This window comes from Dermacentor andersoni, chromosome 8 (genome assembly GCF_023375885.2).
Source record: "Dermacentor andersoni chromosome 8, qqDerAnde1_hic_scaffold, whole genome shotgun sequence".
In the NCBI taxonomy this organism is placed as follows: Eukaryota; Metazoa; Arthropoda; class Arachnida; order Ixodida; family Ixodidae; genus Dermacentor; species Dermacentor andersoni.
The window spans coordinates 113,265,924-113,288,654 of record NC_092821.1 but is presented as its reverse complement, the minus strand read 5'-3'; the positions used below and the strand labels follow the sequence as shown (position 1 = coordinate 113,288,654).

General features: G+C 47.0%; 1 protein-coding gene across 4 annotated transcripts in view; it reads right to left on the bottom strand.

Annotated features, from left to right (window-relative positions):
• Positions 1 to 22,731, bottom strand: part of LOC126529210 (uncharacterized) — a 43,206-nt gene that overhangs the window by 11,282 nt on the left and 9,193 nt on the right. For 3 of the 4 annotated variants that reach the window (XM_055069681.2, XM_050176809.3, XM_055069683.1), the window contains one exon: positions 20,616 to 20,749. The exons of the other annotated variant lie outside the window; for it this stretch is intronic. In XM_055069681.2, the coding sequence (XP_054925656.1) occupies positions 20,616 to 20,749 (134 nt within the window). The remainder of the gene's footprint in view (positions 1 to 20,615; positions 20,750 to 22,731) is intronic. 4 annotated transcript variants of the gene reach the window in all.

Sequence of the window (22,731 nt, the reverse complement as noted above, 5' to 3'; positions counted from 1 at the left end):
ACAATGACGACGACGATGTGAGAAACGCACGAGGACAATAGGATGAGTACATGATGACAATGGCGTAACGGTGACTGCATTACGAAATATGCATGACGAGGATGGGGCGACAACAAGCGCATGACGAGAGTAGGATGAAGAAGCTAGAAAGAAGACAATGCAACGACAACGATGGCATCCCGATCACGAGCCGACACATAGTGGCCCAAGATTTCAGGCTTTTTGAGTCACTGGGATCTCGATGCTGGGATGACAACACGGGAACGACCACGGCGGTATCACGACCAGGAGTGCGTTGTAATTGGTCCAAGCAACTACACAACTTTGGGCACTGGGTGAGCGTAAGAGTATAGATAGATAGACAGGCTCAAAACGGCTGAAGTAGCCAAAGAATGCTGTTCGCATTAAAATATTCGTTGGTGTGTGCCGACCAGAGAAAATCATACATCAAGGTTAGCGAAGCCGTGTTACACCTTTAGAATGTAAAACAGCAGCCCGTCGGGTGCACAGGCCTTGACGTCATCCCCGTGTGCCCCACGGGAAGGCCAGCGATGATGGGCTGAGGCCCCCCTAAATATGCGCGATTGCCGGCAGGCCCGTGGAAGCGGGAGCCAACTCCGATGAGACGCTGGTCGCGCGGGAGCAGGAACACTGAGGTGCTTGATGTGGCGCCCAAGATACAATTGACTTTAGCGGAAAGGCCCAGACGCGATGCCCGTTAAAACCTTTGTGGAATTGGGCCCTTCCTGGCTGACCTCTAAAGTGGAGCTGCTTCGGCACGATGTAATAAGCAAAAATTATGAAACACTGGCTAAGATTAACAGGCAAACAAGTTTTCTATTCGAGTGAAGTATACATAAGGTAACTTTTCTGTAACTCGTGATGATTACGTTTCAATGCATATATTTAGACTACGGCACAGGTTGAGCTGATAGCTACCGAGCACGCCGGCCTTCACCGCACCGTAACGGCTGCGAAACTACGCTTAACAGTGTCGCCGTAAAAAATTCTTCATAGTTGTCCACATCGCGACGCATAGGGAACGTGCAACGAAAAAAGGCCTGACGAAGAATTAAGTTGACGACGCAGCGCCCTTGCCTATTACGTACGCAGCAGCTGAGAACGCCGAACTAATCCGTAGTCAGCGCTTTAAATATATTTGTTACGTCCCTCGCTTTAAGCGTTGTTTTTTGACGATTATGAATAAACAAAAAGCCCAATATCCCGCACTCGCTAAAGATGCATTATGTCAGCCTGGTCGAAATCGCAGTGTGGATACGTATGTGCTTCGCACAACATCGAACATGCGCTCGCATTGATGGAAGTGCTGCGTTTTGCTGGGGGGTTGCGTTGAGCATATCCTCGACACGACGTATGATTATATTCGCAAGCGAAAATAGTTTCAAAATTATTTTATTCATATGCCTCGCAGTTTCCGATTTGGAACATTGTGTGACGGGTGGGGATGTTTTAGAAGTAATCAGTTTGATTTAGGTATAACAGCTAGAAAAATAGGGTAGCGGACAAGGAAATCGTTATACGGTTGATAACGATGATATTTTAACATAATAATCTGGAACAGAAAAAGACTATAAGATAAAAGGAATGCGCTTTTCCCGAAAGGCTGCACAGGTGTGTTTTGCACAGCCCCAGCCAAGAAGTGTCAAAGCAAACTTTCCGTAAAGTTCACCAAGATAACCGTAGAATGTGTCGGAAGTGTGTATGGTGGTGTGTAGCAGACCACGTCTTTGGGGTTGCCTCCAACGAACAGTCCACTGTGGATGTCTCCGTTCTGCGAGTATGTAACTATTACAGCAGACATCTACATGAACCATTTGATGATGAATGAGCTTGATTGCTTAATCTCGGGCGGACCCCTCTTGTAGAGCCCCACTGAGCACGGCGGCTCGCCAGGCCTGGATCGCCAGTCGGCTTCCCAGTGCCAGCTCGGAAAGCCGTGCCTCCCAAGACGAAGTTGCGAGTGTTTGTGATGAGCTCACCAGCCTGTATACTGCCTAGGCTAGGCGCTGCGTACACAGGTAAGTAATGTGTGTCAGTGTGGCTGTGTGGTCGTTGCACCAGGGACATATCATGGTTCTGTATACCTCTGGAAAGATTGCTTGCATTCTCGATATGTGCGGGTGTGCGGGCTTGTTTGGAGGCAGCGCTAGTCCCTGGCTTGTTGGCTGCTTAACTTGGAATGGAAAGGAGCGCACTTCCATCAAGTCGGGCGCTGGTCCTACAAAATTTGCCTGCACGTGATGGGTTCTTCATGGTGGTCTGTAGGGGGGGGGGGGGGGGGGCAGCGAGGAGGGTTCTGCGGCTCGGCCAGCAAGTCCGTGAGCTAAGCAGTCTGCCTCCCCTTTGGCCTCCAGGCCCGTGTGCCCTGGGTGCCAGACGACCCCATGGTCCTCGGTCAACGTGGGACCTAGGATATCAGTGGCGCACCTGGGAAGTGCGCCTCTAACATATAACCGAGAGGCGCCTTGTGAATCTGTCACGATGTATGCGGGGTGACCCCTTCGCTCAGCTTCGCTGATTGCACGGGCTATGGCTGCTGCCTCCGCGGTGGGGCTTATAGATGCGGTGCGTATAGATGCATGCGACGCCACCCTGTTTTGCTTGTTTACTGCAGTAGCGTATGCCTGTTTTTGGGGGCCTTGTGATGGTGTGGAGTAAAAGCTAGCGTCGGTGTAGTAGGTATCAGGACAGTTCGTTCTCTGGAGCGGTTTTCGTGCTCGCATTTGCCGGCGATTTTTGTTGCATAGCGGATGCATGTCCTTGGTGACCGGTTCCCCGATGATGCGAGCGCGCAGGTGCATTGGTACGATGGCCGTTTTGTCTCTGCAGTATGGTCTGGGAGGGGGGGGGGGGGGATGAGTGGGCATCCCAGACTTTTCAATAGTTTTTTACCCACGTGTTTGGTGTTCAGTCGTTCTCTTCGTGCGGAGAGGTTGGCGGCTGCCAGTTTTTCATATGTGTTTCATGTGCCGATCGACATGAGTTTGTCTATGCTCGTGCAGTTCGGAAGTTGCAGTGCAGCTTCACATGCGAGTCGTATGAGCTTGTTGGCGTGTTCTAGTTCGGTCTTGCGCGTAGCTTGAAAGGGTAGGGCGAAGGTGACTCGGCTGAGGAAGCACTAGCTGTACGAGGCGTTGTGCCTCGACCTCTGTCATCACGTTTTGATAGCTATAGGGGTTGTAATACTCTTGACGGCGTGTTTGAGTTTGTCTATTGCCGTCTTTGCGCTGTTATTTTCTTGTACGTGCATGCCTGGGATTTGTGCAACGGGGTCCTATTGATGCCCCGTCCGGCAATAATCAAATGAAGGGGTGCGCAACGTTACACTTGGTGCGCGGTGATCTTATTTGCAGGTATTCCTATTTGTTTGGGGCGCAGGTCATACCTGCTGCCTGAAGGTAGCTGTGAATCTTGTCTATAGTAGTTCGCAGTACAACTTGCCATTGCCCATAGGAGCCCCTGGCTGCCCGTAGAGTGACGTCCGCGTAAAGCATACATCCTAGGTTCGGTATATTCTCCAATCGTAGGACTAGTTTCCAGAGCCCGACGTAAAGAAGACTAGGGGACAGGATGGAACCAAGGGGCGTGCCTTTCAGTGGGAGGTCGCATGGTGGGTAGTTAGTGCCGGCCGTGCCAATGTGTGCCTTGCGAGTAAAAAAATTATATTATGGAGTTCTACGTGCCAAAACCACGATCTGATTATAAGGCACGCCGTAGTTGGGAAAATTTGGACCATCTGGGGTTCTTTAACGTGCACCTAATTCTAAGTACATGGTTGTGTGAGACCGTATAGTATAGTAGAGTCTGTAAAGTGCGCGATGTTGTCGAAGGTTTTTTCGATGTCGAGCGCAAGGAGGAAGTCGTTGAGGCTACCTGGAGGTGGCTTAACGACCTCCTCTTTATGCAATAAGAATGTGCCCTGGGCAGACATTCCTCGCCTGAATTTGTACATACATGTTGATAGGAGCTCTTGTGCTAGGATATCTCGTCGACAAGGACGGTATACGGCCACATCTCGAATAGATTTCGGCTGTTTGCAACTTTAAGCAGTCGAAGACAGTGAAAGACCTCAGAACTTTACTGGACCTTTGTTCTTATTTTCGCAGGTTTATTAAAGACTTCGCCCAGCTTTCTTGTCCACAGACTGACCTGCTACGCAAGGACGCTCCCTACATATGGTCCCCTCAGTGCGAGACTGCTTTCCAGGTGCCGAAGTTTTTGCTCACCTCTGGGCCACTTCTCCGCCATATTGATCCGGAGGCGTTCACGGAAGTGCATACCGATCCGAGTGGTGTGGATGTCGGTGCTGTGCTCGTCCAGTTTCATGACGGACGCCAACAGGTCGTTGCGTACGTTGCGTACTTTGACTAAAGTAGAGAGCAACTATACAGTCACGGAACTAGAATGTCTTGCCATTGTTTTTGCCATCCACAAGTTCAGATATTATTTGTATGGCGGCCATTTCAAGATTGTCACCGGCCGTCACTCTCTCTGCTGGCTCGTTGGACTGCGTGACTCAGCCGGGCGGTTGGCCCGGTGGGCCTTGCGTGTTCAAGAATTCGACTTTTCGGCTGCTTATAAGAGCGGTCGTTGCCACACAGATGCCGGCTGCTTATCTCGTCTTCCCTCTCAGAGCGAGGGTACGGATGATGACGATTTCGACGACTACGTAACTACAATCTCAATAGACTTTCCTGACTTTGCCGTTTTCAAGAACGAACAACAGCGCGACCCTTCGCTAAAGCCGATCATTGATGCGACCCACAGATCCGAACGGGCTACACCATTTCTGATTCGTGATGGTCTGCTTTACCACAATATTTATGTAAAACAACGGTGCTCCCCTGCTTTTCGTCGTCAAAAGATGCCTGCGCCTTGCTCGGTATTTGGGCCACGCACGACAACCTTGAATTCGCTCTAACGCTCCACCGCCTCCCACAACGTTTCTGTTGGCCTCAATCACGGCAGACAACCAAGCAGTATGCACGCCAGCTGCGATGTCCGTCAGCGCCATAAACAACCGACTACAGCTCCTGCGGGAACTCTGCAACCGGTTTGACCGCCTACTTCACCTTTTGAGAAAGTGGGCATATATTTACTCGGTCCCTTCCCCATGTGTTCCACCGGCAGCCGCTGGATAATCGCGTGCGTGCAATATTTACCACGTTATACTGAAAGATTGGCACTTGTTTCAGCTACGGCATTCTATGTTTTGGGGTTCCTTCTGCGCTCGATTATCCTCCGCCACGGGGCTCCTCCGTTGCGGCGTTAGGATATCTTTATGACACGTCACGTCGAAGCACGACACACCATCGCCGCCGCTCGCTCCGTGCAACCGATCACGACGAGCGTTTTTCTTGTGCAAACAGGCTCCATGAGAGCCAGACTTTGCTTCCTCAGAAGCGCCACCCACTTGCTTTTCGTGACGGGTCAGCAGTTGCTAGCACTTTCTCTGTGGCCAGCGCTAACGTCTAGACTGTCCCGGACGGAGCTGCCAAGTAAAGCGGATGCCATTTCCTCATCGGTCCGCTGGGAGCGATGAAATAGTTGCGCTATGTTACCCTATGGTTGCACTATCACGCGGTTGTTTTTGTATTTCGGAAGCTTTCTTTAAGGGCAAATACAAGAATATCCACGACCGGTGCTTAGTTGCATACACTTCATTCGGCTATATTTAAATGTGATCACCAACGTTCTTATCGGCAGTTTCTTGCTAAAACCAGTATTTCCAAAAGTAGGGCAAATTTTTCATACTAATTAATTGACGTTGCAAAACGAAAAAGAAAAGTAACGCGGACTAGGTACCCTCGATCCTATACACCGCATTGTTCGTTTTAGCCCACAAGCACGCTACGTCATTTTGAAAACCTTAGTCCCTGGCATCCGTTCTCGCGCACCTTGACACTAGACCATTGTCCCTCGACACGATTTTCACATGCCGCCGACAGAAGACATCGCAGGTGAAGGCGACGAAGGGACTCCTTCAGTTTTTGAAAGAGACGGGATTGGACAAGCGGCTCTGACAGTGTTATCACGTACAATGCCAGATTGATGGACTCTACCGGACGATGTTTGTGTGCTGTGCTATGTGCTCTCTCTCTCTCTCTCCCCCTTCCCCATCTTTCATCGCCCCCATCCCTCTCCCATGTGTAGGGTAGCAAGCCGGTTACGCTAAACTGGTTAACCTCCCTGCCTTTCCTTCTCTACTTTTTCCTTCCTTCCTTGAAAACCTTCGTACTTTTGGCTGGAGCCCACACACACACACACGCACGCCCCCCCCCCCCCCCCCCCACACACACACAAACGCGCGCGCTCGCACACACGCACCCCCCCCCCCCCCACACACACGCACACACACACGCACGCACGCACACACACCAATCTATTTCGTAGTGTGAGTGGACAGTTGCTCCGACCTATTGGTGTGCGCACCGCGAAAGTTTATTTCTCCGATAACGTGTATCAAGCCGAATTCGCACTACTTGCTCAATCTACTCACGACGTAATTCTTGGCCTCAATTTCCTATAACAGCGCGGTGCCACTGTTGACTGCGGTACTGGCGAGCTTTTCCTGTCTCCTCTTGCCGACCAACATGTTCACGCGCTCTCACCGTCATTGAAGATGCTGTCTTACCGGCATGTTTCTTATACAGAGTTCGAGTTGCTGCTTGCGGTGTCGACGCCGATACGTTTGAAGCAATTGTTGAGCCTGTGCGTTCGATGGTTGTGATGGAAAATGTGCTCGTACCTCGATGTGTCCTCTCTGTGACCTGCGGAACAACTACACTGTGGGTGTCAAATTTAGCCTCCCAGTCTGTTGTGCTACCCAGGGGTATGCAACTTGACTCTTTTGAAGTGAACACCAGTCTCAGCATAGGCTATTTAACTGATAACACGTCACACGAATCCCGAGAGCACGGGGTTGACCACGGTGTCCTTGAAGAGTCGTCGCCTTTTTTAAAAAGGAGCAAGAAGTCAACTGTCTCAAGAGAAGCGTCAAGCCCTGGTCAGCGTCCTTAGCAAGCATGCGTCATTATTTGATTTCGCGCTGGACGCTAACAAAGTTCGCGTTACAACTACGCGGGCTCGCCACAGGACGGACATGTGGTCCGCGCATCCCAGCAGTACCGTGTGTCCGGGTCAGAGTGCCAGATCATCGCTCAACATGTAGATCGACAATATGCTAGCCAAGGGCGTCATCCAAGATTCCTCTAGCCCTTGGGCTGCACCGGTCATCCTCGTGAAAAAGAAAGATGGGCCCTGGAGGTTTCGTGTCGACTACCGGCGTCCCAATTCTGGGACAAAAAAGGATGTGTATCCACTTCCCCGGATCGATGAAGTTATCGACTGCCTTCATTCCGCATCCTACTTCTCATCTGTAGACCTCCGATCGGGCTACGGTCGGATACCCACGCATTCAGCTGACAATGAGAAAACCACTTTTGTGACCCCAGACGGCTTGTTTGAATTCAACTTCATGCCGTTTGCTTTGTGCAGTGCTGCTGCAACATTTGAAAGGTTTATGGACACGGTACTGTGCGGCCTGAAATGGGAGGTTTGTTTATGTTATCTAGACGACATCGTCATTTTTGGCCGCACTTTTGCAGAGCCCAACCATCGACTGGACGTTGTACTGACGTGCTTTGAACAAGCTGCCCTTACCCTCAGCTCCAAGAATTGTCACTCTGGCCAACGCGAGGCGCTAGTACTTGGATATCTAGTGAACAAGCAGGGGGTGCGACCAGACGCACAGAAGGTCGCTGCAGTTAGCGGCTTTAAACAACCGCATTCACAACGCAAGCTCAGGAGTTTCTTGGGTCTTTTCTCGTACTTCCGACGTTTTGTGCCCAACTTTGCCGATACTGCCTACCCTCTGACTTCATTGCTGCGCAAGGATAACCCTTTCACCTGGACAGCAGATTGCGATTCCTCGTTTCGTCAACTGAAGTTCCTGCTCTCTTCCGGACCCATACTTCGCCATTTTGACCCCTCTGCCACAACAGAATTGCACACCGACGCGAGTGGAATCGGCCTCGGCGCCGTCTTCGTCCAGCGCGTTTTGGTGACGCCGAGCATGTCATTGCCTATCCCAGCCGTTCGTTGAGCAAGGCCGAACAGAATTACACCGTCACTGAGCAAGAGTGTCTCGCTGTTGTCATTGCAGTCCAGAAGCTCCGGCCATATCTCTACGGGTACCGCTTCACGATCGTTACTGATCACGATTCACTATGTTGGCTAGTAGGTCTCCGCGACCCGTCTGGCCGCCTTGCTCGATGGGCGCTACGTTTGCAGGAATTTGACTTTGCAGTCCGTTATAAGGGTGGCCGACATCATGTGGACGCCGACTGTCTTTCGAGGCTCTCTCTTCCAACAAGTGCATGTGACGCCGACAATTTCAATAACTTTCTGGCCGCCATCAACGATATTCTTTTTCCCGACCTGGCCACTTTCCGGGAAAAGCAGCGTGATGACCACTGCCTGGTTGCCTTCTTCGCCTCAGCTGCTCAACCAACAGGTAAAAATGGCTTTGTCGTCCAAGATGTTCTGCTCTACAAGAAGAATTATGTGGCTGATGGGCGCCCGCCTCCTCTTAGTGGTCCCTAAGAATTTGAGAACCCACGTGCTTCATGCTATGCACGACGACTCGACCGCTGGGCACCTAGGTTTCACCAGAACATACCACCGGATTCAGGGCCAATTCTACTGGACTAGTATGCGATGGGATATAGAAAAGTATGTGGCCAGTTGTAAAAAGTGCCAGCAATTCAAGTGCCCTAATAGTGCTCCGGTTGGACTCCTCCACCCTGTGGCGCTACCATCATCTTCTTTCGAAATAGTTGGAGTGGACCTTCTCTGCCCATTCCCGCGGTCAACAAACGACAACCATTGGATTATAGTCAGCGTCGACCATCTGACGCGTTATGCTGAAACCGCAGCGATGCCAACAGCCACGGCTCTTCATGTTTCGAGCTTCCTCTTGTCCTGCGTTATATTGCGTCATGGACCCCCTCGTGTTATTGTGAGCGATCGTGGTCGCCAGTTTGTGGCCGACGTAGTCGAAGAGCTGTTGCGTCTCTGTGCTTGCCAGTTTCACCGTATCACCCGCAGACAAATGGTCTCGTCGAGCGCACTAACAGAACTTCGACTAACATGCTTGCGATGTACATCGATTCCAGGCACAAAAATTGGGATGATATCTTGTCCTTTATCACGTACGCCTACAACACTGCAAAGCATGAATCTACCAACTACAGTCCTTTCTATCTTACTTTATGTCAGACCCCGCCGCAGATTCTTGACACCATTCTACCTTTTACTCCTCATACGGACTCTTCTATTGCCCAGACTCTCTGATGCGCTGAGCAAGCACGCCGCATAGCTCAGCTCCGTACGTTGGCATCCCAAGACCGCTCCAAAATCAGCTACGATTCACACCATAAAAATGTGGCCTATGACAAAGGGGTTGTAGTATGGCTTTGGACGCCACTTCGAAAGCGCGGCCTGTTCCAGAAGTTTCTGGCTCGTTACACCGGGCCTTTCGTCATCACCAATTGCCTAAGTGATGTGACCTATTCAATTGCTCATCTCGTTTGCTATCGCTACTTGTCCAAGAAGACGCAGCTTGTTCACGTCGCCCGCCTGAAACGCTGTCATCCCCGTGACTCCGAGTGGACGTAACAGTTACTCGCCTAGCGGGCTTCGTCTGTGAAGGGAGGAGTGTTACGCTAAAGCTGCAGAGAGAACGGAGGAAGAGGAGAACGAAGTCTGCTTGTCTGTGCAGCGGCTCGGTGTCGTTGCGGCCTCTTTTCATCAATTTATCTTTAAATAAGCGTAGCCCATCGTAACAATATATATATATATATATATATATATATATATATATATATATATATAGATATGTGTGTGTGTGTGTGTCGCAAATGCGTATTGAAAGTGGGTAGTAGACCGCGTCAGTGAAGTTGCCTCCAACAAGCAGCATTGCTCTAGGCTGCTGTTGCTGTTGATGTCAAATCTTGACGTGACTTATAATAATCTGGCTCCTCAGTTTCCTTTCTCCTCGTTCATATATATACAACAGGGCAAAACTCTTTGTTAACAATATTGGCCTGTTGTTCCCATTGATGTGAAATCTTCATGACTTATAAAAATTGAGTCACCTAAGTATGCTTACAAAATTTAAATTCGAAGGTCACTTTTTCCCATGTTAATCTACTTTAATACACCTTAATCCATGCTAATGCGCCTTGGCCTATGTTAATCCACACTGGTCTACCTTAATAAAGTTTAATCCACCCTAATATACCTTAATTCACTTTAATACGCCTAAACCCCCTTTATTTCGCTTATACCATATTCCACATTACTTATTCCATATTACTAAACCTTCATTCACTTCACCTTAAGTCGCCTTACTCTAACTTGTTCTATCTATAATCTCGATGTACGAACATACAAGATCCTCATGATGATTTTTCGTGCCCCTTGTTTCGCGCAACGCCGGCATTTCTGTTTCATGGGACATATCATGCTTTCGCATCAATAATCGAGTACCTCGCTTTCCTTTCTTCATTTTTTTCCACTTAAAAAATGTTTTTTTACCTATATTCTGCGGCACAGCAAAGACTAAGATAAAAGGCATGCGCTTTGGTCAAGAGGCTGCGCAACTGTATTTTTCATAGCCACAAACAAGAATTTTCAAGGAAAAACGCTTCGTAATAAGCACCACAGTAACCGTAGAAAGTGTAGGAAGTGTGTATGATGGTGCGTAGCAGACCGTGTCTTTGAGGTTAGCTCCTACAAGTACAATCTCACTATGATGGTTGTTGTTGTGAAGTTGTGGTGCGAATTAAAATAATGGGTCCACTGCTTAGATTCTTTAATTCTCGCTGATATGTGAAAGTGGTGACCAAGCTAACTTTGGCCAGAGGTTAAAAATGTGAGAATACCATGTAGCTGGACAGAACAGATGCTGTTTGCCACCGCTGAGAGATGCTCAAATTATCTTTTCCTTCCGCCTAATTAGAAAATTAGTCCTAATTAATTAGTAAACTTCTCAAGTACTATAATTAGATGAGAAGTGTCAATGAGAAATAGGTAGAGCGACTTGAAAAACTCACGATACAGCTTTCTGTTGCTCAATACGCGCTACATAAAAGTGCTTTTCCGAGCGCGAAAGAAGCCGGTAAATGCGCACAAGATCGCCTAGTGACTGGCCGCTCAACGTTCCATTTCTTGTTCACTTTTTCTTTTTTTATGCACGCAGACGAGTAATAGTCACATTTGTTAGTGCCATCCTGAAAGGAGATCGATGACCTCGTTATAAAAACTAAAGAGCATCCTAGTTGCTTTGCCGCCTTTAGTAAAGCAGATCCAGATGATCCGCTGTTTCTCTGTTCTGATCTGCTGAGGGAACGGCGCACACCGATTCCCACAAAGACCGAATTACATTCAGCATTTAGATTGGCGCCGACTGGCTATCTGTCGAACCCAACGCAACGCCTGGGCCATGCCATTGTGCAGCCCTCGTCGTTTCAGATGTTTTGCCTGTCTCCGCGTAGGCGCCCAGTGGCACGACGCCGGACGAATCAGGGCAGAAACGCTGAGTGATGGTCATTCTGAACTGCGTGTCCGGCCCAAACCGCGAGACCACAAAAAGCAAAGTTTACTTTGTGAAACTGGCACGGTCATCCGAAGCTTGCGAAGCAACGAGTCGCAACGCTTGCCGGCGATGCGCGTCGACGCTGCTTATCATGGTCATCGCTGTGCAGTTGACGGCATTGTGATGGCACTACGAGCACCGGTGGAATGCATTTGCAGCCGTAAGAACGCTGAACAGAGCCACAAGTAATTTATTATTGTGATAGCAATTACCTGAACACTCCAGGCAGATTTCTGCCATCGACGTCGCCTTCGGTGTCGGCGTCGCCGTCGCCGTGAGGTTCCGTCTGAGTGAAAGCGTGTGATTGGTGAGCCGGCGAACGCGGTTCAATCTCGCGTGCGCGTCCGAGGAACGCGGCCCGGATGCAGGACCTCTCCTGTGGCGGGCGAGGCGAGGGGGGTGAGGCGAGGGAGGAGGGGCGTTCTTCTCCGGCGGCTGCTACGGTGCCTCGATGTCCTCCTCGGCCTCCGGTGCGTACAGAGTGGACACAACCGCGGCGTCTACTACGGCGTTGGTCACGCGAATCGCGGACGCCGTAGGGACGCGCTGCCGGCGCTCGTGTGCCTTGAAAGCGGTCTGCGACGTGGCCAAAGTGCGCGCCCGGGAGAGCCTCATCTTCAAAGCGATGTGCGATTGTTGCAGAGTGCGCGTAGTGCCGGTAGCATCGTGTGCGCTGTGCTTTGGACGTTTCGTACGCGTTGAAGCGACATATGCACGGAGGTCAATTGGCTCGCGGCTCCTGCCGCGATTCCTTACTCCAGCGTTTTCGCAGACAGTTTCCGCTGTCATCGAGCGATGTGTGTTCATGTTTACCTGTGCGCGCGTGACACCGTGTTTATTAATTTAGTTAAAACACGTTTACGGGCTAGGTGGTCTGAATCCATGATAGAATGTGCAAGTGCGACTGAACAAGGACATAGACAGAATCAGACACACAAAGACAGCGCTGTCTGCGTGTGTTTGTTTCGTTCTAGGTCCTTGTTGAATCACGTTTACGCATTCTATCATTGTTAATTTAGTTAGTAAGCGAATGTTTACAATTGTATGCGGCCTATAAAACTGCTATCCTTACTTTGTACAGCAATTTACTAATTTGATATCGCAATCCGTGCTCTGCCTTCCCGGCTGAACTGCAAATTTTTTGTTCTCGCGCTACGCAAGCTTACGTGGCCATACAGCTTGTCTGGACAAGCTAGCGCGACCGAAAACCAAATCACAGGTGTATGCTAAAGGGACAACCCTAGTTTAGCATGCTCAAAATGAGTACACGAGCTCATGCTGGTGTCCCCGTAATTTCACAGGGGTGAAACAGGGCGTTAGTGAGTGCTGGTGAGTCTGAGTGGACGTTGCTGGGAACAAGGGTGAGTGACGCGACTTTCTCGTTGGCAGTCGCTGCTATTACGTGTGCACAGAGATGCAGCCATTTGCTATTTTTTTCATGTTTAGCGGTGTTTTTTTTCTATTTTCCGGAAAGAGTAAACGCGCAAAGTGTACCCTGCCGGAAACAGTTCATTGCGACATGTTTAATTCTCTACAACCACCTGATTGGCATCTTGGCAATTAGAACAGCAATTAAAAAGTTAGGTGGTTACTTTTCTTTGAAGGTAAGGAACCAAAAAATTACTGGTGGCTTCTCAACCCGACTCCAAACAGCAGTCACTTGTTCTTGTTCGAGTAGAATGTTCCGTTTGTTTAAATCTCAGTGCATGCTAGCTGAGACACCCTGTATATCGGGCAGGTTGGATTCTGCCCAGCAGTGCAAAAGTATTTAAGGATTTTTTTTGTTGTAGAGGTCATGCTCAATGGTACATAACAAATGACCCAAGCTGGCATAAATGAGGTTACATACAGACAACCATACATATTTGCAAACTGGGTGAACGACCCAAAGTACACTTATCACGTTAATTTGGATTGCCATGCCTAAACCATTACCTTTCACGTCTTATTGACTCACGGGCTGGCACGGCCTTCACTCGGGAATATGCAGGTAGTTTTTGCGTCTTGTTTGTTTTATTGCCAGGTAATCCTACCCGCTACGGTTGCTTAGTGGCTTTCGTGTTGCCCTGCTGAGCACGAGGTGGTGGGATCGAATCCCAGCCATGACGGCAGGATTTCGATGGGGCCAAAATGCTAAAAAACACCCGTGAAAATAGATTTAGGCACACGTTAAAAAAACCAGGTAGTTGAAATTAATACGGAGCTCCTGCACTGCGGCGTGCCTCATAATCATATCGTGGTTTTCGCCCGTAAAACCCCCTAACTTAATTTTTTGCCTAGGCATTCTTCGGCGAGTACCCCAGCAAAATCTGTTATGCCAAACGAAAAGTGAAATGCCTTCTATCTGCACAAAAAATGCGTAATTTGCGAAGTTAAGACATTTATTCGTTATAATAGTCTGAATATAGGTGATTGATAGATTTATAAGCATTAGGAAACAATTAAGAATAAAAAATTGCTCGGAGAGGAAGCCATTTACGTCAACCCGCCTTGAAAGGGTACTTTTGTGTATCACTGGTGCGTATGCAGAGAAGCCTGCAGTGGGGCTGCTGAGCATCAAAATGAGAATAACGGAGAGAGAAAGAGAGAGAGAGAGCGAGCAAGGACAGGAAAGGCAGGGAGGTCAACCAGAGGAGCACCCGGTTTGCTACCTTACACTGTGGGTGGGGGAATAGAAAGAGGAAAAAAGGGAGAGAGTAAGCACTGAGTGCGTGTGGGAGGGACACTCTACACGGGGACACTATAAACGGTGTCTTAAGTCGGTGCACTTCAAGTATTGCACTACTGCACGAATCGCTTTTCGTGTCAGTGACGGGAGTATAACGGATGGGTCCATGTGATAATAGTATATTAATAATAATGAATGATTGGCGGCGGTAAAAAAGGGTACTAACAATTAGTGGGTGCAGAGAAGCCTGCAGTGAGGCTGCTGAGCATCAAAATGAGAATAACGGATGGGTCCATATGATAATAGTATATTAATAATAATGAATGATTTGTGGCTGTACAAAATGGTACTAACAATTGGCGTTGTCTTTCAGCCGTTTATTTGCAAAATAGAAGCTTTTATATAAAAAAAAATAGATCAGGCCACATGCAAATCCACAAAGTATACAAATAGGTTTATTTCAAGCGCCTCCTAGAACATAAAAGTGTCTCCTCCAAGCGAACGCCGCCAATTGGCATCAAGCATTCGGTCACAGTACACTGGGGCACATATGTCACAATGCCTCTTTGTTGATGAAGAAATTTATACGCGTTTAAATTCAGGAGTCATGGTTTGTTAAAAACCCTTGAGCACTGCAATGTTTATCCCCCACATTATCTTCCTTGATTGATTAAAAAAAAAAAAAAAACTACTGCAACACAAGTACTTCATTCGTTGACGGTGAAGCATACCCCTGTTTTTCCAGCACAAGACCAACGTTTTGTGAACCTTAGGTTGCCGAGTTGTCAATTGAAGTAAAATATTTCCATAACAGAAGTTCACAAGTTTTTTAACATGCCCTCAGCGGGCTTGTAGGGGCGGCGTGTTTCCCGAGACGTGTTTCTAATTCGGGGGCACATCCCTCTATGCCTTACCTGTGGATGTTAAATGAGGATGTGATTGATGATTTGTTTGTATGGCGGTGTTTATTAGACAGCGCGTCTTTGAGCTTATGAAGCGTGGTTCCCTGGCCCTAGTTACAACCCAGTGTATGCAAATGATCAGCTGACCCGTAAGAACAATAGGCTGTACGCCAAGGCTCTTTCACTGAAAACGGAAAAGGAATGGTTATGTCTGCGGACTGATAAATGCCAGATTAAAACAAGGCAACCGTGTGATAGCGGAGCTCATCACATTCACGCCGAGGCTGACCTTACGCTCCTAAGGTGGGGTTGAGCACATTCGGTAGCTTACCCTTCAACTTGACCTCGCCACACCGTCTTGTCCTATTTTTCCAGTGATAAAATAAAGAAAGCTTTTTAAATAATTCCTCTGTATCAACATACTTGTTAACGCACTAAGCCTTAAAAAGATTATGATGACCTTAACGCCCTCTTACTATTTCGATAATTTCGTTCCTATGGTCTGCTTGTCAGAAACGTGGCTCCCGCCACACGATAAAACTCGTTCAGCCTTCCCGGATACGAGTCAGGGGACTGTTATCGTTCACAAAGCAGTAACGGCTGCGCAGCCATCTTCATTCCACACACCATATCTTACAAACCCAGATATAATTACCTTCAAAAGGCTGTGAATAACAGCGAATATGTCTGGATAGAACTAGTTCAGCCATCATCACCTCCTAAAACTAACAAACTTATTCTTGGTTGTATCTACTGTTCGCCTTCATCGTCAATTTCTGAGTTTTGCGGGAGTTTCAATCTACTTCTCTGGAATTTGTCGCTAGAGCACAAGAATGTAACTATAGTGGCTGACATGAATATTGTTATGCTGGGCGATACCAGTTCTAGTTCAACTAAATATGCCAATTGTTTTTTAGGTTTTAGTTATGAATCTTTAATTACACTTCCTAAAAGATGTATTCCTTGGCGCAGCTGCGCAATCGTTGATTATGTACATTCAAATTTCCTGTCTCCTGACCACTGGGGTATACTTGAAGTGAATATCATTGATTACTATCCCGTCTTGTTTTCTTATGGATATTTTATGCCTTATCGTGCTGTCAAGTTTACAAAATCCGTCCTAAAGAAAGAATAATTTGTTAAATGTATAACTAATATTGACTCGTCTTTTGTTGAAACGTATACCGACGCCTACGTAGCATTTCATGAATTTTTTTTCCGTTCGTTTGAAAATGCCTTTTCGAGTCTTCTAAAATTGTGGAACGTCAGGAAAATCAACCAGGTCCCACAACTCGTGGTTAACAAACTGCGATTTACAGTGCGCGCGCCAGAAAGAAAACCCTTCATGACAAAGTGGAGCACCGTCCTCATAACAATAGATAGAAGTCCCGTTACACTCTTTATTCTATATTATTGTTTATTCTTTATTATTACGCAGCAATGATAACGCGCTCTGGTAATAACTCCAAAAAAACAATGAAAACTAATTAACTCCTTTTTAAACAATAATACGTCCGAAGTCACCGTCACCGAACTCCAGCTCTCAGGGCGACTTTTCGATCAGCCTTTTCACATTGGAAACGAGTTCAATTCATCGTTTTACAGTCCCGCCCCTAGTCCTCCCATGACTTTTCAACAGTCTTTCAAGCGTGCTTAACAATCATTCCACCTTTTTCCCACAGTCGCTAATGAAATAATCGACATTTTAAATATACTAAATGTCCCTAGCGCTGGGCTTGTTCAATTTCATTCCAGTAGCATTCGAGTAGCAAATACTCTTTCCTGGGTGTCATTCTAGATGTCGCATTACATTACACTAAACACGTTGCACAATTACGAAGAGAACTAGCTTAAGGCATTAGAATCTGAATCAGAGCACATCATTATTTTAACACTCCGACCTCAATTATACTATGCTAGGCCTTTATTCACAGTCATATTAACTATTGTGTCGCGACAAGGAGCAACACTAACCTAAATCATTTATCCCTTATACAACGCATACAAAACCAAGCCATCAGAATAACAACGTTCAGTTCATATCGCAGCAGTGCCTCTTCGTTGCTTCACAGTTTGAATATACTCTCAATTTGTAGTCTATTTAAATATCATCTCATCATTATCTTCTTTGAGTCGTTGAGTAATCATGTACCATCAAGTGTATGGCGTACTGTTGATCTTCTTGACGCTAATCCTACTAGATTTGCGCCGGATGGAAATATTTTACTACCTGTAATACGGACTAATCATGGGCGACATACCGCACATCTTTTTTTGCTTTATCTACATGGAACGCTCTACCACCCTGTCTCAAACACTGTCCATCACTTGGTACTTTCAAAAAAGAATTGTTTCCTTACTTACTGAATTATCAGGTATATGTTTATCTCTTAAGAATACAGTTCATTGGTTAGAGATTTTGGTTCCTATTCTTTATATTTCTCTGCATTTATTTTTCTGTTCTCGTTCAATTACGTTTGCTACTGCTATAATGCACTTTTATTGACCCCCCTACACTTGTTTGCAACCCTGGACAGGAGGAGGTCCCCCTACAGCCAAGTGCGCTCGGACCTCCTTTTGTCTACGTTGCTTTTTCTATGAACTTAATAAACTTGATTCTGAAACCCTTGGACGCGCGGTATAATACACACCATCACACAGACTCATTACCACAACATAATTCATGATTTAACATCCAGAGGCATGGCAAGACGGGATTGCTTGTTTATATATATATATATATATATATATATATATATATATATATATATATATATGTGTGTGTCTGTGTGTGTGTGTGTGTGTGTGTGTGTATAAGACGCAGTAACATCATTCTATAACTCTGAAGAGAGAGAGAGCAAGGACAGGAAAGGCAAGGAGGTCAACCAGACGAACACTCGGTTTGCTACTAAAGCAGTGGGGGTGGGGGAACGGGGAATACATAGAGCACAAAAAAGGAGAAAGAAAGCACTGAGTGCCTCGGAAGTGTGTATGGTGGTGTGTAGCAGCGGCGTCATTGAGGCTGGCGCCAACAAGCAATAGCGCTGTACTACAACCCTAACTCTAGACCACGCGTCATTAACGTTGCCTCCAACAAACGGTGCTGTATATATATATATATATATATATATATATATAACACTTTTACCCTGTTCTCGATGATGTGATATCATGATGTGACTAATGCAAATTCAGTCCCTTAAGCGTCCTTATGAGATTCGAATGCGCAAGCCACCTTATTCTACCTTCACGCACCTTAATCTAGATTAATCCACTTTAGTTTAAGAGACCTTAATCCACCATAATCCAAATTATTTCACCTCGAACCACTTTACTTCCCCTTAATTCTCTTTACTCCACCTTAACTCACCTTCCTATAATCCGTTTTAACTTCATTCTAGACACACAAACATACAAGACGCTGAGGATGATTTTTCGTGCCACTCGTTGCGCACGACGACGGATTTTCTGCCTCATGGGAGACATAATGCTTTCGCGTTAATAATCACGCGCTTTAGTTTCGTTTCTTGTTTTTCCTAAAGTGAAAAATTATTTTTTTACATTTAATCTGCAACAGTAAACAACTGTAGGATAAAAGGCATGCGCTCTGATTGAAAGCCGTCAAAACGTTGATTTGGATAGTCACAAACAAGAGTTTTGAACGAAAACGTCTCGTAAAGGCCACCAAGATAACCCTAGAATGTCAAGGATGTATGTATGGTGGTGTGTAGTAGCGGCGTCAGTTAGGTGCAAGCAGTAGCGCTGCACTGCAATTCTATTGGCGTTGCCTCCAGCTAACGGTGTTGTGTATACATAGCGCTATGTGAGAATCCCAGGACGGGGCTGGCAGATGTAGCCTGCCGGCCCGATCGCGGGCGCACTAGACGGCGAGGATTTGGTCCTCAAAAACGGGACTTCGCAGGGGAGCGTCATTGAAGTTGCTTGCAACAAACGGTGTTGTATATATACAGCGCTATACTACAACAAACATTACGGAGGGATGTGTGCGGAGAAGCCCGATAATTAATGACAGTAGAATAACAATAAATGATTGGCGGCGTTAAAAATGACTCGTGGCGTCGTCGTTACCGCGTCATGGTCGTAATAAAGAAAGAAAAAAGGGAAATAAAAAAAATAAAAGAAGGGAGAAAACTACTATGGTGAAACCGGTTGTGACGGCGTTCCGGCTCTGTTGATACGATCGCACTGAAGGGGCCATCCAGCTTCCTGGCAACTCCGATGGGGGCGAAATGCGAAAACACCCGTTTGCTTAGATTTAGGTGCACGTTAAAGAACCCCAGGTGGTCGAAATTTCCGGAGTCCTCCACTACGGCGTACCTCATAATCAGAAAGTGGTTTTGGCATGCAAAACCTCATAATATAACTTTTTTTTTCCTGGCAACTTATCTGCACACCATTCAGCAGACGGTTTCCATATCTTTGGCACCGGAAAACCAATGGGTAGACGTGCATAAGCTGGGAAAAGCAAGTAAAACCGAAATAACAGCCGAGTCAAAGCATGCTTATGCCGTAATAGACAGTTCCCCGAATACCCGCCGCATTTCTCTTTTATGTATTAGCATTAGGAGCGCCAAAGTGGAAAAAAGTGTTTGTGTGAGAAGCGTGGGAAAGGAGGCCGTGTGGTAGAAGTAGAGAGGGTTGGGAGAGCTTAGAAGAACGTGTGTTTTGCGTATGTATGTATGTATGTATGTATGTATGTATGTATGTATGTATGTATGTATGTATGTATGTATGTATGTATGTATGTATGTATGTATGTATGTATGTATGTATCTATGTATGTATGTATGTATGTATGTATGTGTGTGTGTGTGTATGTATGTATGTATGTATGTATGTATGTATGTATGTATGTATGCATGCATGCATGTATGTATGTATGTATGTATGTATGTATGTATGTATGTATGTATGTATGTATGTATGTATGTATGTATGTATGGTGCAATTAGCTAAATCTCGCTAGTCGATTTCACGAGCTACATCCTGGTCAGAGCACCCAGGGAATTCGTCCTCGCTGCCTTCGACTGAGCTAAATAGGCCACATTTATTACCACAAGTCTGGATAATCTATAGCTTGGATTTACGGCGGGCGCGACGGAAGAACTGCGTTAAGTCGGTGCGTTTGCTAGCTTTGTTTCCAAAAAACGGGCCGAGATTATTCGGGCACGAACATAGGTCGATAGCTTGTTGGGAGCCGCATTTCCGCATCAATATAGGGGCGCTCTATATCGGAGTAAATAAGGCAACTGCCTTTTATTTCTAGTTCTTTTCTTCCTCCAGGCCACGAGGGCACTTCCTGCAGAGCCCTGACGAGCGCCGAAAGTAGCGCAAATTGGCTCACCACTTCCGGCGACGGGGAGACGTGCCGTTCGCCCACGTGCCGCTTGACGAGATACGCGGAGGCCACGATGACCGATGCGGCGCCAAAGAACATCACAGTCAGCGCACCCAGCAGCGCGGGTGAATAGGACGTGCCTGGACGATGCAAGCACAACGGGTGCGGATGAGTTCCCCTTGCTGCAATACCGGTGTCGTAGTCAGGGCACCGTCGTAGGCAACTGAATGCTGGAGAGGGAAACACCGAGTCGGAAGAACAGGTATGCAAGAATTGTGCTCGAAGTGCATCCACATTAGGAGGACTCGATTGCAACTTGGACGCACTGTGCACCGTTGTTTGAAAGATGAATTGCACTAATAGATTGGTTTCGCGTGTCCGGTATTCCGGTATGCGCAATGGCGTTTGCACGATGCCGGTTTACCGGCCGCTGGCAGCAACGTCTTGCGACGCTTAGTCTAACCACAAGGCCTTATCGACACGCTTTCGTGTTCTGTGTGTGTTGAAAAAAAAATAAAACATTTAATTGGACGTGCTCGCGATCACGGCGCTGCAGAAAAATTTACACAGCAGCGAAGTAGAGCCAGGCCCCGCACACTCTCAAGTTCAACAAATGGCCACAGAGGGCGAAAAATCAATCGAGGCGCGTTTCAGCGTAAGCGCGCAAGTGGAGCTACTGTAATTTGGTCGACTACTTTAATTTGTGCTTTCTCTGCTAGGGGCGCTGAACATGCTGAATATTTTAATTTACACAAACCATTGACATGAACAATCGAGGTGTCTAAGGATACTTTTTTACCTCAGGCAAATAGGCAGTTGATTTTTTAAATATTTGGTTGTTGAAGCTGCTTTTTAGTCATAGCGTCAAGGTTTTTGTGCTCGATTAACCACCGACAGCCGACAGCCTATTCGTATCGATGTGTTTCCTGGCCGTTGGCGTTCGAATACTACGGCGGTAAAACATTTTCGAAAGTATGCTGGTTTCGTCTGCGAGTCATTACATAGACTTGCTGTAAAAAGGTCTACTCTTGGCAAAGAATAGTGCCTCATTTTGTTTAGGCGTTGATTATAATAATGAATGCGGCGGAGGTTGAGGGAGTACGCTTGAAGGTACGTTTTTATGCCGTTGATCTCCATAACACCGCAACTACGCAAACCGATGTCACAGAACACCCGATGCATCATTGTGTGTTCTCCGTCATCGCTTGTTTGCTGTATGCCTACTAATTCTTCATTTCTTCAAGTGTTGTATCCTCCTTTTGTCCTTGCTCTCTTGTGCTTCACTTACAGTATGTCGTTCCGTCAGCTGTAATGCGCATTTGCAAAACCAATACGTTTGATAAGACGCAGTGGTTATCATAATTTCACTACACGTGTATTAGGCTGGCACATATGGTTCAGCTACAGATACCTGTATGCGAACTTGCACGACGTTGATGCGGAGATTAGGATAATTATGACACCCGGAAGGAAGAGGCAGCTGACGGCCGTATAAGCGGTTGTGTTCTTTCCGCCAAACTACCCGGCCTGGTAGTGCTGTAAAGATGCTGTATAAAAGTGACACGCGGTGACAGGGAAATTATTATACTTAGCAGCCGACCGTACGTTTTGTAGCTTAGGTCTTCTTTCTTGTGCGTTTGTGCTACCCTTATTAATGAGCCATTTCTTGACTATGTTCTTGACTATGTAACCGCGTTTGTGTGGATGCGTAGACGTGTGCTTTTTGTTGTACTTGTAAAATGCCAATAAAATATTTTCAGGCTTACTCAATCTTTGGTGTCGTGTGCGTTTATTCCAGTCGAGGCCATCGTGCCACCTGGAAACCGCATTCTGTCAGTAGCCCTACACGAAATGCAGCAGCTGGAGCGCGGCGGCACAATTTAACTCAGGGTAACGGCGGCGTAATAAACGAAAAACCGCTCGGGATGCCCTTAAAAGTCAGTTTAGAGTGTGCCTTAACTCGATATGACTCAGCGCTACATGTATTCTGCTGCTCCTCGATCGTGCTCCCGCCAGTTTGGTTGCTGTGTGGCAAACGTAGCGCCTACATTAATATGTAGGCGCTACGTTTGCTACACAGCAACTAAACTGGCGGGAGCACTATCGAGGCGCAGCAGCCAGA